Source organism: Kogia breviceps, chromosome 4 (assembly GCF_026419965.1).
Source record: "Kogia breviceps isolate mKogBre1 chromosome 4, mKogBre1 haplotype 1, whole genome shotgun sequence".
NCBI lineage: Eukaryota > Metazoa > Chordata > Mammalia > Artiodactyla > Physeteridae > Kogia > Kogia breviceps.
The window spans coordinates 72,694,839-72,713,660 of record NC_081313.1 but is presented as its reverse complement, the minus strand read 5'-3'; the positions used below and the strand labels follow the sequence as shown (position 1 = coordinate 72,713,660).

At 38.6% G+C, this 18,822-nt stretch overlaps 1 protein-coding gene across 1 annotated transcript in view; it reads right to left on the bottom strand.

Annotated features, from left to right (window-relative positions):
• ADGRV1 (adhesion G protein-coupled receptor V1) overlaps positions 1-18,822 on the bottom strand; it is a 558,169-nt gene that overhangs the window by 77,103 nt on the left and 462,244 nt on the right. Inside the window, exon 86 of the mRNA XM_067031321.1 lies at positions 14,605-14,762. Coding sequence (XP_066887422.1) covers positions 14,605-14,762 — 158 coding nt within the window. The remainder of the gene's footprint in view (positions 1-14,604; positions 14,763-18,822) is intronic.

The window sequence follows — 18,822 nt, the reverse complement described above, 5'->3', positions numbered from 1 at the left end:
AACAGGAAAATAAAAAAGAAGAGAGCATCATGAAAACCAAGGGAGATAGACTATTCGAGGAAGGGAAGTAATCGATTTACGCAGACGAGTTTAAGGATAAGGACATGAGAAAAGTGGTCAGTAGATTTGGTGTCCAAGGTTATAGGTGCTGAATGGAAGAGAATAAGCAAGGTACTCTCAAGGCTTAGCAGTGAATATAAGGTGATGAATATAGATAGCTCATAACGACTACTCTACAAGAAGTTTGTTGGTGAAGGAGATAGGCAAGGAGGTAACTTGATAAAGCAGCAGCACTATGAGTAAGTTCTTTCAGGCACTGAAAAGTGATGCATGCTTTTAGATGGAGACGAAAGACCCAGAATAGAGAGATGTTTAAGATGTAAGGCAATTGTGGAAAATTTAATGAAACAAGTTCCAAAAAAGGAAAAAGAGATGAAGAGCACAATTGGGAGGGTTGGCTTTGGTGAGAATGAGTTATTTACTCCCTTCCTAAAATGGAAGGAAAAATGGCAAAGAAGGGAGAAAAAAAAAAAAAGAATTGATCAGATAATATAAGGAAAGTTGAGTGAGAGAACATCAGGTTGTTTTCACATCTTATAGAGAGAGTGAGAATAGAACGTATTAAGCATAAGACTTATGGGCAATCTGTTTCAAAGATTACCAAAGAATCAATTAAAAATAATCCAAAGGATTACTGAGAAGCAGAGATGGCTCAGTTAAGATTACTTAGACTAAATTTGTATCTATTACAGAGTAGCATTAATTGGCTGGTGAAAAGAAGAGAAGTATGTGACATAGACTGGAATGGTGATTGGCAAAATTGCTTAAGGAGAGAGCCAAGTTGGTGAGGAAATCAAGGGAGCTAGTGAAAATATCCTTGGATGTTCAATCACAAGGTCAAAGAGAGGGAGGTCACAGTGAAGATAAAGACCAGTAGGAGTGAGGAACTGGGAGAGGAGGGCAGAGAGAGATATGAAGAGGGAAACGGTGACCCAGGAAGGGAGGATATCATGAGAAATGGTAATCACGGTAATCTGAATAGGAAAAGGGTGGTGTAAGCAAAATGCAAAAATTTAAAAATATGAAAAGTTATTAAGCAGGGACATAATGACCTTGAAGTAAGTGCAAGATGGAACAAAAATATTTTGATATCCTGTTAGTTGGAAGGAGTAGCCTCTTACAACTGGTTGTAAGGAAAGTGGCTTATGAGGCCACCATTTTGGTTATGATAAGGCAACTGAGTCATTTTATAAAAGGATCAGATCAAGTTTGTTACTGCCTTCTGGCCCAACAAAATTCAAACTTCACCTTTGATATGGATCCTTTTCTTCCAAAAGGAAACAACTTATTGTAAAAATGTCCTTTTTCACTATTCAACTTTCTGAGTTTCATAATACATAAACTATTAAGTATACCATTGTGATCACAGATGTGCCAACTATACATTTTAAAAGAAATTTATGATGCAATTGCTAATTCCCCAGATTACTTGTCCCCACTGCCTATTTCCCTAGACCTATCAACGCTATTTTCCTTTATTTCGGGATCTTCTCTTTAATTCTGTACCAGCTGATTTATTACAGTGTGATCAAACAATTATTTTGTGGCTGTGTATTCTTTAAAGAATTGTATAGGCACTGAATAACTGAAAGTATCTCTAAATAATGAGAAAGGTAATAAATAATACATGAAAAAAGTTGCAAATCACAAATGGAATTTACACCTTAGAACTTGGGATTTGCCTGATTACAGAGGACCATGGAGTATCACAAGATCACAATGTTGACACCAATTGAGGTGGCTCACAGACCAGGCTGAGCGGGCATATAGTGTTTTCAATGCCATAAATATTCCAAGATAAAACAGGCTTGAAAAACTCATTTTTCTACTCTTCAGTAGTGTTTTATATACACTCTTTGGCAATGGTCTAAACACAAATTTGAGAGAGACACGTTTAAAAAAATAAGAAATTGTATTTTCATTAGCTAAGAGTTGAATGGAAGACTTCAGTCACCCGTTAAAAAACTGAATGTGCTCTTAGATCAAAGCAATAAATATGAATAACTGTTTCATGTAATTTTCAAAAGAGTAGAAAGTAATGCCTCACTGTAATTTTTCCAAGATAACTGAAAAAAGGATTTAAGGGGGCAAAAGTCCTTTGAAAGAGTGGAGTATGCCAGGAAAGTTAAAATGTAAACTTTTAATTAACTTGGGAAAGAACTGCCAAGGAAATATTTGGAAAACTCAGCCTATGCATAAAAATTATAAACAATGGGGAAAGTTTCACTGACCCTCTGGGTCAAGCTGAGGCATGGCAATGGTAAGCCTATGTCAATAAGAGATGAAGGGCAAAGAGTGTGCAGTGAATCTGAGCAGCAATGCCACAGTGATGCTCTTAGACACTGGCTTTAAATGTATATCATACTGACCACATCTTCCACTAACATTCTACTGAAGCCTAATCAAGACGAGTATCAAGAAATTAACTTCAATTCCATTCCTTCTCCTCCCCAACCACCATAAATGATGAACTCAGCAAGTGAGAGTGAATTCAGTTATGTTGTTTAAGTGCAGACTTATCAGACATCATGTCACTTTTAGGCAACAGCACTAGTTCAGTATGGCTGTGCATATGGAGAGTTTATGCTGGGAAGCATTGGAATTTTCCTTTTATCCTACAGTTTAAGGATTGCTATTGTTTTTTGTTTGTTTGTTTGTTTTTCTGCCCCGCCTCACAGCATGTGGGATCCACGTTCCCCTACCGACCAGGGATTGAACATGTGTCCCTTGCACTGGAAGCACAGAGTTCTAACCACTGGACTGCCAGAGAAGTCCCTAAGGATTGCTACTGGGTGAATTAATGATGTGATCAATTTCACCTTTTAGATGTTCAGTGTGGAATGGGGACAGACAAGAATCAAAGAATATCAGTTTAAGACAGTTGTGAGATGATGGAGGATATAACCCAGGAGCTATGAACTGAACTGAGGCCCCCCCCCATTCATATGTTGAAGCCCCACCCCTCAATGTGCTGGTATTTGGAGATAGGGACTTAAGGAGTTAATTAAGTCATGACGGTAGAGCCCTCATGATGGGATTAGTGTCCTTGTAAGGAGAGACATGAGACATTTCTCTTTCTCCCTTTCTCTCTTTCCTTCATTCTCTCTCTCTCCCTCTCTCCCCCATGTAAGAACATAGCAAGAAGATGATTGTCTGCAAGCCAGGAAGAGGGCTCTCATTGGGAACCGAATTGGCCAGCACCCAGATTATGGTACTTCTCAGCCCCCAGAACTGTGAGGTATAATTTTTTTTTTTTTTTGCGGTACACGGGCCTCTCACTGTTGTGGCCTCTCCCGTTGTGAAGCACAGGATCCGGACGCGCAGGCTCAGTGGCCATGGCTCACGGGTCCAGCTGCTCCGCGGCATGTGGTATCTTCCCGGACCGGGACACGAACCCGTGTCCCCTGCATCGGCAGGCGGATACTCAACCACTGTGCCACCAGGGAAGTCCGAGGTATAAATTTTAATTGTTCAAACCACCCAGTCTATGGCATTTTGTTATGGCAGCTAGAGCTGATTAATACATCAGGCATAATCATGAAGAAAGGAAGAGAGAGAGGCATATTTGAGAGACATTTAGTAAGTATACAGGACAAAGTCTGAGTATATTCTGCACCAATTACATATTGAAAGAGTTGTTATGCTAACAAAAATACCAATGCATACTGAGTGTTTACTATGTTTCAGAGAGTGTGCTAAAGACTTTATATGAATTGACATTTAATCCTTTAATCTTTCAAACAGTGATATAAAGTTATATATTATTATTATGCCTGCAGTGCATATGAGAATAGGAAAACTAGGCATGTTTCAGTACCATAAAGAGAGGGGGCAGTCTTTCTTGGAAATCAGAAGATGAAGAAATAATTTGCTAGCCTGGATCACTTCAAATTCTTTCTTGGGAATGAAATCTAACGATTCCTTTTATGGAATTAGAGCTCTCTAGGTTTAATTTAATGTTTACATGTTATTTTTCTCAGTGAAAGTTTTGATATCAAAATGGTAAACTGTGAAGCATTGGTGTTGGTCAGAGTCACCTGTGGTTCTAATCCCAACTGCACAATTTAATGGCTTTGCAAATCTGGACACTTTCCTAAGCCTCTCATTTCCTTCATCTTCTTGTCTCACTATAGGAACAGAAATACCTGTTTCACAAGATTCTTGTAAAAATTGACATAATATATATGAAATGCTTAGCCCAGTGTCTAGCATAAGGTGACTGGTAGTGGTGATGAGGATAATGATGATCACCACCAGGGCCTAAGTCCACTCACAGCTGCCACTTACATGCCTTTTACTCTCTCTCCCAACCCTACCCCATCCATGCTCTATGCCCACTGCCCACATAGAAAACAAATGTAAATTGAATTGAACAGTTTAGTACTGAAATAGCCTGAACAGAGAACCATCCGTGTCTCATCAGTTTTAACAGAGTAGGTAAAAGGCAGTCACTGAGGTATAGACATTCAGGAAACTTGAGTTTTAGAAAGACCCAGCTCTGCCACAAATTACTAGTCCCTTTTCTTCATTGGTTACATGTGTAAATCGGTTCAAACAGAAATTTAAGCTTTCTCTCAACTCTCTAATTTTATTTTTTACTTTTTATCTTGATGTTCTATGCCTTAGGAAACTAATTCCTGATGTTATTGTTCTAGGAGTTTTTAATGAGCAATATCAAATCCCCAATTCTTTCAAAAACAATAATGAAAAAAACCAACACACATTGAATGACTACACATCATCTTTCAGGCTCAAAGATTTCTGATTTGAATCTTTGAAGACTGAGGTCATAGATATAATTCTAAGCAGAGGATGAGCATCCATAATGTTTTTTTAAATATTCTGGATTTTCCCCAGCACTACTGACAAAATGTGGGAAGACTAAACTGTGCTCACAAAGATTTTTTTAAGCTCAAGTGGAAGAGATTGTTCATTGTGTAGTGAGGAGCTCTGGGGTTTTCCGTAGGTCGCTAGGCATTGTTTTTTATTTTCTTTTCAGCAGTGGAACTGGGAGTAGACTGCAAACAAGCAGCTTACTGCCAAGGACATGTGAAACCTGTTATATTGGTCATTCTGGATCCGATTCAAGTACATACTGTTGCTAGGTAAGATTACTTTTACTTTGCTTTAGTGGAAGCCTCAATTTTGGTTTAGGGAAAAAAAAAAATCATATTGTGTTTTTCCATTTATATTTATAAACCATGTAAAATTTAAAATGATAATGACACACTTAGAATTCTGTAATATGTATTTGAAATGACAAGCAATACAAACTAAAATAAAACAGCACAATAGAATAAGAATGAAAATAAAATTTAAAATGACAATGACATACTTAGAATTTTGATGTGAAAATAATAAGGATACTAGAACCAGAGTGTTTCAGCTATTGATTGCTACATAATAAACCACCACAAAACTTGGTGGCTTAAAATAATTTACAATCTGGGCTGGGCAGTTTTCTGCTCTGTGTGGTGTCTACTCGGGCTGGGACCTACAGGAAGGCTTTTTACTCCCATGTTTGTAATCAGATGCCTGAAACAACTGGAGGCTGGTCAAATATGCCTATTCACATGGCCACTCCATATGACTAGCTTGGAGTTTCTAACATCATGGTGGTCTCAGAGTAACTGGACTTCTTACACTGTGACTGGCTTCCAAGAGAAAGGAAGCTGAAACTGCCAGTCCTCTTAAAGGTTAGACCCATTATGGAGCAGTATCACTTCCATCAGATTACCTTGGTCTAACCAAGTCCAAAGAGTTAAAGGGAGGGGAAATAGACTCCACTGCTGTATGTGAGGAGAAGCACACATGTAAAGGGAGGGAATTAATTGATGGCGGCCATCTTTGGAGAACACAACACAGAGTGTACTGCATTTACTAGGAGCTATTTCCTTTTCTTCTTTTTCTTTTGGCTTGTATCGAGTCTCTCTGAACTCTTTTTGAAATTTCTAAGATGTCAGGAGAAAAAAAGTTACTCAACCTTCGGATGAAAGGGATGATACTTCATAATATTCATTAGAGCAAGTTTCCAATGATTTTCATAATAGCAATGGAATCTTGATTTACATTAGTATTGTTGTTCTATAAATATGAAGACATGGAGACTCAGAAGAAATGGAAACATTCATCCTCAAATATATTACCAAGCAGAGAAGTGGCCATTATTGTACCAGGAGATTCCAAATACCTCAGATTCATGTTATACATGGCTAGCTGGATCAAGCCACCTTTACATTTTTATATATCATATCGAAACATATGCATGGGATTTTTATAAGAAAGGGATTTGTAATCTGCTTCCTCTTTTTATTCAAATGAATTTTCCTTCCCTGATCCATGAATCATTCCTCACATAAGAACTGGCTGATGAATCAGAAAAGAGTCAGTAAACTCTAATGAGCCTAAATGGAGAGACAAGCTTATCATTGCCAGAGATCAAAACCAAACCCTAAAATTACAGGCTTTGTTTAAAATGCTGTTTGAGACACTGAAATTTAGTTCAGGGAACATACCTTTATCCTGACTCATTCTCACTGCACACTCACTTCACTGAAGGAGGAGAAGGCCAGTGAATTTCACTAGGAGCCACCGACCTTAAAAATGTGGTTCACAGAAGTCGAGCAGCAAAAAGGGCACAGAAGGAAGCAAAGCTGACATCGCGGTCACAGCCGTGCTCAGAAAGGGAGGAACTGACAGTGGCTGTCTTTGGAGACTACAGCACAGAGTGTATTTGATTCACTAGCAGCTCTTTCTCTGTTCCCCCTTTCCTTTGGATTTCAGTGGAAATTTGAGATCTGAAATTAAGGGATGTCAGGAGTGAAGGAGTCACTAAAAATATAGACTATAAAGGGGTTGATACTGAGCAGACATAACCAACACACAAGTGTTGATGTAAAATTGCTCCTGTTGTCAGGCACATCTAATCTGCACCGGAGTGAATAGTTTGGAGAACAGTTCTATAGAAATATGGAAGATTCCAGCCCAAACAAAATGACTGATATAAGCTCTTCAGTTATTCAAACGGGGCTGATGCTGGTGTGAACTAATCACATCTGTTTACCAAACCTAAAACTCTAAGGTAAATAAATAATCATCATCATTCTAGCTACTAAAAACAAAAAACAGCTTGGCTATAAGGAAACTATAAATTGACCTTTCCTTCTCATAATGCAGCTAACTTGTTGTTAAAGGTAATTTATAAATAAACAAAAAACTCTTGACAAGGTTTGACCAAAAATACTCAAAATTTAACACAATTTGGAAAACTAGGAAACTGTGCTTCTGTAATAAAAGGGGATTTACTTTCAACTCTTGATTTATTATTTGAGAATATATTTCTCATGCTACTATCTAATACAGCTAAGCCTTGAACAATGCAAAGGTTGGGGTGCCAAGCCCCCTCGCAATCAAAAATCCACATATAACTTTACAGTTATATATATAATAATATATATATTTTTTCTGCATCTGAGGATTCAACCAATGGTGGATGGTATAGTACTGTAGTATGTATCTATTGAAAAAATCTGCATATAAGTGCATAGTTCAAATCAGTGCTGTTCAAGGGTCAAATGTAATATCTGAAAATACTCATCCAATTATTAAAAAAATTCAGGGGACTTCCCTGGTGGCACAGTGGTTACGAATCTGCCTGCCAATGCAGGGGACACGGGTTTGATTCCTGGTCTGGGAAGATACCACATGCCGCGGAGCAACTAAGCCCGTCCGCCATAACTACTGAGCCTGTGCTCTAGAGCCCGGGAACCACAACTAAGGAGCCCACATGCCACAACTACTGAAGCTCACGTGCCTAGAGCCTGTGCTCCACAACAAAAGAAGCCACCACAATGAGAAGGCAGTGCACCGCAATGAAGAGTAGCCCCTGCTCACCGCAACTAGAGAAAGCCTGCGCACGGCAACGAAGACCCAACACAGCCAAAAATAAATAAATAAATAATTAAAATAAATTTTTTAAAATGCAGGGCAAAATAAAACTAAACTATAAACCATCTCAGCTGCCTTAGGAAAAAGGGCTATTTTGCATGCTTGGAATTGTAGAGAACTAAGACAGATCTGCTTGAGACTACAGTCTTCCCTCTGTATCCATTGGGGATTAGTTCCAGGACCCTGCAGGATACCAAAATCCAAGGATGCTCAAAGTCACTTATATAAAATGGCATACTATTTGCATATAACCTATGCACATCCCCTGGAATACTTAAAATAATACCTAATACAATGTAAATAGTTGTAAACACAATGCAAATGCTATGTAAATAGTTGTTGGTATGTGGCAAATTCAAGATTTGCTTTTTGGAACTTTCTGGAATTTTTTTTTCCCAGATATTTTCTGACCCATGGCTGGTTGAATTTGCAAATGTAGAACCTGGGGATACAGAGGGCCGACTGTAATTGGAACTGCCCTCCTTCTCAGATAGAATGTATACACAGGGTGTAAAAAGTGCAGGAATCTCAGAGGAAAGAAGAGAAGAGGCTTGGTACCAGTCTGTGTTGCATTTGAAGCTTTGGCTTTTAGAGAACGTAGTGGCAACTGCTTGCACTGTGGACTCAAACTCCTGAGTGGGGTTTGTGCCAATTATTCTAACAATAAAGAATATCAGAAGCAAAGAAAGGGTACTTACTATCCAGTTTTCAAAAATACAGATGTGGGAACTTTACTAATATAGTAGACTTTTCAGCATTCCCCTACCCCTCTCCCCCAATTTTTAAACAAGGTAGATATTTATAGGTAGTTATGTTAATTTCTTTCTTTAATTCTAGAAAATTCTCAACATTACCTCTTCAAATATTGATTTCTCTCCATTCCCTGTATTCTTTTCTCCTGGCAATGTATTTTCATACTTCTTAGCTCTGTTTTCATATTTTCTCTTTTTTTGTATCTTTCACATGAATTCCTTAATCCTAGCTTTGGATTCTAATTAATTAATTCTCTCTTCTCTGTGTCTCATCTATATTTTAACTCAAATATCAAGATATTTAAATTTTTCAACTAGTGTTATTTTTCATTGCCAAGATAACTGAAATTTTTTCATTTTCATATTGGTCTGTTTTAATTTTATTTGCTTATATCTATTTTTATTTTTTATGTTTAAGTGCTTTGAGTGGATACATCTTCCTTTATGTCAGGGGTCAATGGTCAACCATTTTCTGTACAGGGCCAGATATTAAATGTTAGGTTTTTCAGGCCACATGGTTTTTGTTGCAACTACATATACTCAACTCTGTATTGTGAAAGCAGCCATAGAATATATGTAAACAAATGGGTGTGGCTGGGTGTCAAAAAAACCCTTTACTTACAAAAACAGGTCATTGCAGCTACTTTGGAAAACAGTTTGGCAGTTCCTCAAAATGTCAAACAGCGAGCTATTCTATGACCCAGAAATTCCAATTCTAGGCATCTAGGCATATACCCGAGAGAAATGAAAACACATGTTAATACGAAAACTTATATATAAATGACCATAGGAATGTTCTTCATAATAGCCAAAAGGTGAAAACAACCCAAATGTCCATCAATTGATGAATAGGAAAGCAAAATGTAGTATGTTCACACAATGCAATATTATTTGGCAATAAAAAGAACTAAGTACTGATATATGATATAAAATATGGATGAACTCTGAAACCACTACGTTAAGTGAAAGAAGCCAGACTTAATAAAAGACTACCTATTCTATAATCCCATTATACGAAATGTCCAGAATAGACAAATCTACAGAGACAGAAAGCTGATTAGTAGTTACCTAGGCTTCAGGGAAGTGGAGAATGGGGAGTGACTGCTAACAGGTATGGGGTTTCTTTTTGGGGATGATGCAAATATTCTAAAATTAGATTATGGTGATAGTTACACAACTATATAAATATAATAAAGACCAGTGAACTGTACAATTTAAACAGATGAACTTTATGTCATGTAAACTATATCTCACTGAAGCTGTTAAAAAGTAGATAAAATGAAGAAACAGGTGAGTGGCTGGCAGGGCCATAGTTTGATGCTTCCTACTTTATATATATATATATATATATATTTTTTTTTTTTTTTTTTTTTTTTTTTTTTTTTTGCGGTACGTGGGCCTCTCACTGTTGGGGCCTCTCCCGTTGCGGAGCACAGGCTCTGGACGCGCAGGCTCAGCGGCCATGGCTCATGGGCCCAGCCGCTCCACGGCATGTGGGATCTTCCCCAATCCGGGCATGAACCCGTGTCCCCTGCATCGGCAGGCAGACTCTCAACCACTGCACCACCAGGGAAGCCCCCCTACTTTATATTTTTGAGGAGCCTAAATAACTTGACGAAGTTATTTATAGTTTATTCTATTTTTATATTTTTTTCTATGTTAAATTCATCTCCTTGAGTGCTGATTTTAAGGGCTATCTTTGTTAGTTTTCCTCCAATGTTTGGGACTTTTATATTGCAGCTAATCTTGAGTAGAAAGCATTTGCTTCCTTGCTTGTTCTCTCTGGCTACCTTTTTCTGTCTAATGGTTTTGTGGTGGCCTCCACTTAACCCTTCTGTCCAAAAAGGACTAGTTTGGTGTCATGGGTCTTCTGTCCCCGTAATGACATATACATATGAATATGGCAGATAAACTCTGCAAACTCTAGAGATTTTGGCCCAGGAACTCAGTGAGATGCTTCTTCTGCTTTCTCTTTGGGCTCTCAGATCCCTAAGCCAAAGCCCAAGCTACTATGGCAGTTATTTTTCAGGTTTCTGTCCTACAGGTGCTACCACTCCAGTCTACCGGCCTTGGGTGAGACCGTTAATTCCCAACTTACCACGACAGCAGTTGAGATACTCCTGCGTTCACAGGCTTGTGGACCCAGAAAACATCAGGTCCTTGACAGTAGCTCAGCTTATACTTTGTGTCTCTGCTCTTTCTGAGCCACAATTCATCTTCTTTTTAATTTTCTCTTGTTATATCTTGTCATTAACTGCTATGTATATGGAGCAGGGAAATGGGAAAAACATGAATTTACAGTCCTTCTTGACTGGATATTTTTCAGGTCAATGCAATGGAATTTTAGCAGGCAGATTCAAAGACAGTATCAAATGCTCCTTGGTAGAGTAGACTGACATTTTGTTTCTTGAAAATCTGAATTCGAGGTAAGTGGAACACGTTCAAATGGAAGAGAGTTAAAGGAGGTTTCAAATAAAATGTAAGATATCAGCTTAGAGGTCAACGCTGAACACATAGTTTTGGGAATCAGAGAAGTCAAGGAAAAAACAATAGTCCTAATAATAACTTTTAAAGGTATATCTACAAACAGATCAATGAGATAAATTCTGTAATTTCTACTTCTGATGATATGACAGATTCCTCTTCTTCTTAAAGCTATATTTAGCTTGGAGATCCATTCCTATAATCATAAGATTTTATGGTGCATTGATTATTAATTTATTCATTTAGTCAACAAATATTAATTATGCTCCCGCTATCTAGTGAGCACTCTACCAGGCTCTGGTGATACTGAGATGAATAATAAATGGTCCTTACCCTCAAGGAATTCATAATTTATTAAGGAAATCAGCCATATACACCAAAACAAGTCACCATTTCATTCTGAAATAAGTGCTAAGTGTTGTAATGGCTGTAGGAACAAAGTGCTTTAAAAGCATAGAAGAAGGAATGAGTAATGCTTATTTGGTGTGGCTCTGTAAAGAGGGAATTCCAAAGGCGTCACAGAAGAGGTAGCATGTTGGGAGCTTCCAAGATTTCTATAAAAGATTGAGCAGTATCTTGCTGGAAGGGCTTCCTAGGGATTAACTTGTGTTTGTTCAGCACACCACTTTTACTTAGATTATGGGTTTCTTTAGGACAGTTTTGGGGAGATAATGAAGATTATGGAAGGGTAATAAGCACCTTCGACCTCTCTTTCATCCACATTTTCTCATATTATTTACTAAACACATGAGTTTTATCAACTGATGATGAGGAGATCATAGAAGGTGCCTTACATGAGCAAAGATGACAGTATCAGGTAATTTTAAGGATGAGTAAGAGTAGGGGCTTCCCTGGTGGCACAGTGGTTGAGAACCCACCTGCCAGTGCAGGAGACACAGGTTCGAGCCCTGGTCTGGGAAGATCCCACACGCCGTGGAGCAACTAATCCCATGCGCCACAACTACTGAGCCTGTGCTCTAGAGCCCACGAGCCACAACTACTGAGCCCACGTGCTGCAACTACTGAAGCCCGTGTGCCTAGAGCCCATGCTCTGCAACAAGAGAAGCCCGTGCACTGCAACAAAGAGTAGCATCCGCTCGTCTCAACTAGAGAAAGCCTGTACACAGTAACGAAGACCCAACACAGCCAAAAATAAATAAATAAATAAAACTTATTTTTCAAAAAAGAACGAGTAAGAGGAGTAAATTGACGGCATGGTCAGAATGCAGGCTGAATGGTAACTAACTTGGGGACGAAAAGATGGCCCAGGGGTGGACTTATAGAGACTCTTGTGTTATAAAATGCCTGGACTTTCTTCTGGGCAATGAGAGAGACTTCGAATGACTGTAAAGCTAGAGAGTGAGGGGAGCCACGTTGTTGAAATATAGATATCTGAGGAAATGATATTGGAGAAGAACTAGAACTAGTGACCTATCAGGAAAACACTGTGAGAGTCCAAGTGAGATAATGACTATTAGATTGAGTGGGAATAGGGGAATCAGAACTGCCATAATTTTTTTTATTTGAAAAGCTACAATAAGAGCAATGCTTCTATTAATATTTCATTGCAAGAGAGGTTTCGCTAGTTGAGATAGAAGTGTGCTAGGGCTTTTAGCATTATGTTCAATGCTTGAGGGCTGTTTTTCAGATAATCAGAGCATTGTTTATCTACTGTATCCATGATGGATCATATCCAAAAAGGCACAGGGGTGATTCAGGCATGAAAGGACTAACTCACTAGGTTAGGCCCTTATGATGTTATCATTATTGAAAACATGCAAACATTGGCACTTTTACATAATATACGGAACAAAATAAATCTGTTTATTTGGGGAAAGAAACAAACTTTTCCTTCAAAAGAGAATATGCATTTTAATAAAATGAATCTCAAGTTGAATAAAAGCATAGCTTCTAGATAAATTCTATATCCCATGAAACAGTAGGATTTCTACATTGAATATTGCTTTTTATTTTTTTTTTTTAATTTTTATTTATTTATTTTTTTTTTTTTGGTATGCGGGCCTCTCACTGCTGTGGCCTCTCCCGTTGCGGAGCACAGGCTCCGGACGCGCAGGCCCAGCGGCCATGGCTCACGGGCCCAGTCGCTCCGCGGCATGTGGGATCCTCCCGGACCAGGGCACGAACCCGTGTCCCCTGCATCGGCAGGCGGATTCTCAACCACTGCGCCACCAGGGAAGCCCTGAATATTGCTTTTTAAACTGAAGAACCTAAGATTAATCATAACCTTAAATAATATTTCTGCCCACATAATAAATGCATGCTAAATGAGAGAGAAGAGGGAAGAGTTGGCTAGATACAACTATCTACAAATTACCCCACAGACTAATATAAAAGAGTCCCTTCTTTTTACACAACAAGGAAAATCTTTTTCCATCTTCCCTGACACAGTTTAGGAACTAGAGGCTTTTCTTATATTAGAATGAATCCTTTTATTAGCCTATAAATGACAATATCTATTGAGTCTCTAATAATGTATTAGACATTATTATATTATGTATTCTATGGACTTCATATATGGTATCTTGCTTAAACTCTGAAAAGCACTTAAAAAGTGAAGAACTTCTCCATTCATTTGGCTTTAGATTTGTAAAAGCTTAGAAAAGACAAGTCTTCCTCTTGGCCCAAGAGGGACTCTCCCAGCCCCAGCTCATTAGATTCTCCCTAATATCACTCAAACCATTTTAGAGTGAGTTTTCTGTATGTAGGTGTTTGGTTATTGTTGCTTAAAAAAATTCCTAAGAGATGCTAATCTAACAACAGAAAAAGAAACACATCATAAAAACCTGTGTTAAGTATGATTCAAAGGGAAAAAATGAGCTGTAGTGAAAGCCAATTTGAGCTGGAAAGACTGTACTCTTAAGTAACCAGACATGTGTAGCCACTTATGAAGCTGTCTGGTCACATATGTTTTTAAACATTTGTCAGCACAGTCAGAACTCCACATGCAAAATACAGCACTCCCAAGCATTATGGAGGTTTGTGAAGAAGTCTCAGAATCTGAAAGAAATGAACAGATTTCACAGGTTGAACACAGGTTGTTACTGCTTGAGTTGAAGAACACTTGGGGAAGCAGCTCCCAAAGGCTGTGAGTCATTTACTTGAATATTAATATCTTAGGGACAAAACTGGCATCAGAATAAAACCTGCAGATTCCTGAAGAAAGAGAGATGTCAGGAAGTCCCAAGGAGCAGGAGAAATTGGAGAACTATAATTTAACTTATGGCTTCCGAGCTGAAAGCTGAGTCGAACCTCACTCCTTTACTTGACAGAGAATATTCAGTGACCTTTTCCCTCCATTAAAAGTCCCCATCTTAAAATACAAATACAGTTTCTTTCAAACCTGCAGCATTTGTTCTTCCTCTGAAGACATCATCATATGCTTTCCACTGTGGCTTCACCTGGTAGGCATGGATGAACACGACAAATACTACCACGAGGCACATTAACGGAACAAGAGCTGCACTGAACAGAGCTGCATAGATGTTTGGGATGAAACACCTGGAAGAGACAAAAGAAGAGATAACTCAGCTTCAACACAAACATTTCTAAATGCACCATACATTACATCACCGCTTTATACTAGCTCTTTGTATCTAAATGTTGGCAAAAGCAACTTTCTGGATTGACAAATTGGAGCTCTGTTTGAGTAGAGGCTACATGACTAAATCTAACCCACTGCTTCACAAAGTAGGTTCCATGGAACATGCATATCCTGAGGTGCTCAGAAAACTTCAAAAAAGGTTACGGCCAAACAAATTTCAGAAACGCATACTTGCTTTTCCAGCTCTGTCTTCTTCGTCTAATGAGACCACAGTTTCACTAGGGACCACATGAGGGAAGGTATTGTTTTCTTTTATCATTTTTTTAAATTGAAGCATAGTTGTTGTACAATATTATGTAAGTTAACAGGTGTACGATACAGTGATTCACAATTTTTAAAGATTATACTCCATTTATAGTTGTTATAAAATATTGGCTATATTCCCTGTGTTGTATAATATACCCTTGTAGCATACTTTATACCTAATAGTATAACCTCTTAGTTCCTACCTCTTTTATACCTAATAGTTCTACCCCTATATTGCCCTTTCCCTCTCCCCACTGGTAACCACTAGTTTGAAGAAGGTATTGTTTAAAGGCAAATATGAGGATTCCCAGGGCTCAACTCTGTAATTTCCACAATTCTGTTCTCTGCTTGAATGACAGTTTTGTCATTCCTAAGCTGTACATTTCCCTAGAGCCATTCATTCTCTTGAAAATGATGATAATTTTCCATTTAGAAGCTATACTGCATAACTGTATCTATTATTACTGGAGTTTATTTAGATCAATGAGGTTTAAGGTAAACTTATTAATTAGATATTTTGGTAATACTGAAATTCCACGGAAAATGGTTTTAGAGATGTAATTGGAAGATTTTACTCACGGGTTATAAAAATCTTCTTGTTCATATAAAATCTTTCACAAAAACATCTCAAAATGGAGCACTGTTAAATAGGTTCTCAGTATCTAAAATTGTGCTTCTGAGGTATTCTTATAGAGGGCACACCTCCTACAACTTATATGGCAATAATACTTTACAAGAAATCTTAATAGTAGAGAATGTCTCTTGTGAAATATTTTCCCCAACTTCTCCATTTTTTTTTTTTTTTTTTTTTTTTTGCGGTATGCGGGCCTCTCACTGCTGTGGCCTCTCCCGCTGCGGAGCACAGGCTCCAGACACGCAGGCCCAGCGGCCATGGCTCACGGGCCCAGCCGCTCCGTGGCACGTGGGATCCTCCCGGACCAGGGCACGAACCCGCGTCCCCCGCACCGGCAGGCGGACCCCCAACCACCGCGCCACCAGGGAAGCCCTCCATTTTTTAATACATAATATCTACAAACCTAGATTGCAATATAGCCAAAAATAATGGATGCTGATAACTCAAGGAAAAAAATACAACTTATTAAGAAGAAAACCTCAAAATCCAAACTATAGGTAATCAGGGGAAACACCCATTCTTGCAACTTGGGAAATCAGTCCCTTTGATTTTATGTTTAAAAAGAGATACATTATTAAAGACTTTACTCAGATATTATTTCTAATTAATATGATCTGCTAAATGTATTCCTCAAGTAAACAAGACACAGTTCAAGACATATTTCAACACACATTCTACATCTGCAAAGAGATGTCAGAATGATGAACTTTCTGGCTTTTAGAACTTAATTTGGACAGCATAAAGCCTGAATCCTTCCCTGTACACTCATGTGTATGCCATAAGACCCACATCTTCCAGGTAAAAGTCATGTGATTAAATAAAACAGGCAAACATTAATGGCTTTGATCTTGAATATATTTCTGCACTAAAAATAGGGGTCATGTTGGCTACTTGTTTTTATGTACATTGGCTTTAAATGGTTTCTTATTGTTTTCACCTGAATTATGGATTCACTGCCACAGGCTGGCTTAAAGGAGCTTAGACAAACAGACACTGACAAAGGAAGTCACACGGGCTTAAGTGTTTTAACTTTTTATCTTGAAAAATGTCATCACAAGTCAATTCCAGGCTGTAAAATGGGGATAATTACCGAATCTACTGTGAGCTGTTTTAGGATAATAAACATTTTGTACACAGTGTTATGGCGTATAGGTTTGGCTCTCCAACATCTACACTTGCTGGTGGCTGGCCATGTTTGGTTCTCACCTCTCTATCTGAAGTGCTTTCCTGAAAACTTTCCTTTATTTTAGATGAAAACATTTGAAAGGAGGACTTCAATGAATGCCGTGCGATCCTAGTCAAAAAATAAGTTGGGCAAAGTGGACCTCTGGGAGGTTACAAGTAACCAGGCATGTCTGCAGTGGCTTTGGGAAGAGGGGGGGAATTCCCGAAGTGTCATAGCTCTTCACAAGCTCATTTGCAATTCTCCCTGTTTGTACAGTGACTTGGCCACGTTGGGCCATTCTTTCAGGGAAAGGGGCAGGAACATTGTCTAATCCTGAAGCAACCCTTTTCCCCTCTGTTTCTTCAGAGCCCTACAAATCGTGGCCTCTCATTAGCATCACACTGGTGAGAGTACCCTAGGTTTGTCCTCCACCTGGTCAACATGGGGCCAGATCATGAATGAGGAGGGCTTGGGTCCCCAGCGCGCCTGCCCTGTTTGCAGCCTCTCCTGCTCAGGTACTACAGTCCGGCAGGGGCTTCCTTCGCCCACTCCTGTCCAGCTGTGACTCCATCCCAGTCTCCCTCCAACAAACTCTCTGCCTTCTGTACTACCTCTTAGGGATTAGGGGGTCAGACAATTCTCCTGCAACACTAACAACTGCAAAAGAGACGGGGCTGTAACCCACAAGCCGCAGTCAGGGCCCCTACTCATGTGACTTGGGGCACGGAATGCAGGTGGAGCTGGCTATGTCATTCTACATTCTATCTTATATATACTAACACTTCCTTGTTTTAAATTCTTATTGAACTTTTCCTTTAAAGCTAATACGTATTCTAAGTTTCTGACCAATCTTTTCTGAATGGAATTTCTACTGATGTAAAATAAAACTTGCGACATACATTTAAAAGTTCCCAAGATAAAGGAACTATACCCTACCCTTAAAGGAAAAAAAAAAAGAAGCCTCACTAACCAGAATCTTCTTTAGTCCGACTAAGATGTACAATACATCCAGGTAGTCTGAAGATTAGATCACATGAAAGTGATGTGGGGAGTTAGGAAACTGAATATCATGTTCAAAACAGTTTCTGAAGTAAGGCTGGGAACAAATTCTTGGAAAAACAATGTAATGTAAGAAACAAGCAGACTGAATACTATGCATACACAGGGCTGTGGAAGCGGCTGATTAACCTGCTGGCAACTGCTGCTTCAAGGACAGCTGTGGCAGTTACCAGAAAATGAGACAAAGACCATGTGGATTTGTTTTCTTAAAAAGGGTGAGGAAAGTTGTTCCTTGTAATTACTAGCTCAACCAGCTTCAAAGCATTCTAGTGACCCTTCTCTCTTTTGGTGTTAAATATTCTTTTGGGTTCTTGTAATCACATGCCTAACTTTTGCTGTTCCCTTTTAAAGTTTCATGGGTAAATTTTCTTTCTTATTATAACCCTCAGACAATCCAACTTTATTTCAAAATCTTGCCAGGACTTCATCTTTTTCTCTATTTTAAGCCAGATGAAATGAGTAGATGTTGTTTCACTATCTTCAGTTTTTCCTCTTCAAGTCTACCCTGGAGCATTCACAATGCCTTATGTCACTTTCTCATTTAGTAAGATTATTATTACCCCCTCACCACACCCCGCCCAGGTAGCTCTTTATACTTATTGAAGGGTTTCTACTTGTATTACCCAACTTGATTAAAAAAAATTATGTGGGTGGTATACAGTATTTCAATTTTTTAAATTCTTGTATGAAATCAGCATAAGGAGGGGCTCAGAAGCAAAGAGTCCAGGAGAGACAAAAGCTTCACTTACAACTGCTAAAAATATTGGAAGAGATGCTGGGAACTCCCTGTACGTGAAACTGTAATTTGAATCCATTTAAATTATATTTTAGAGAACAAGTTGACCCTGGCGCA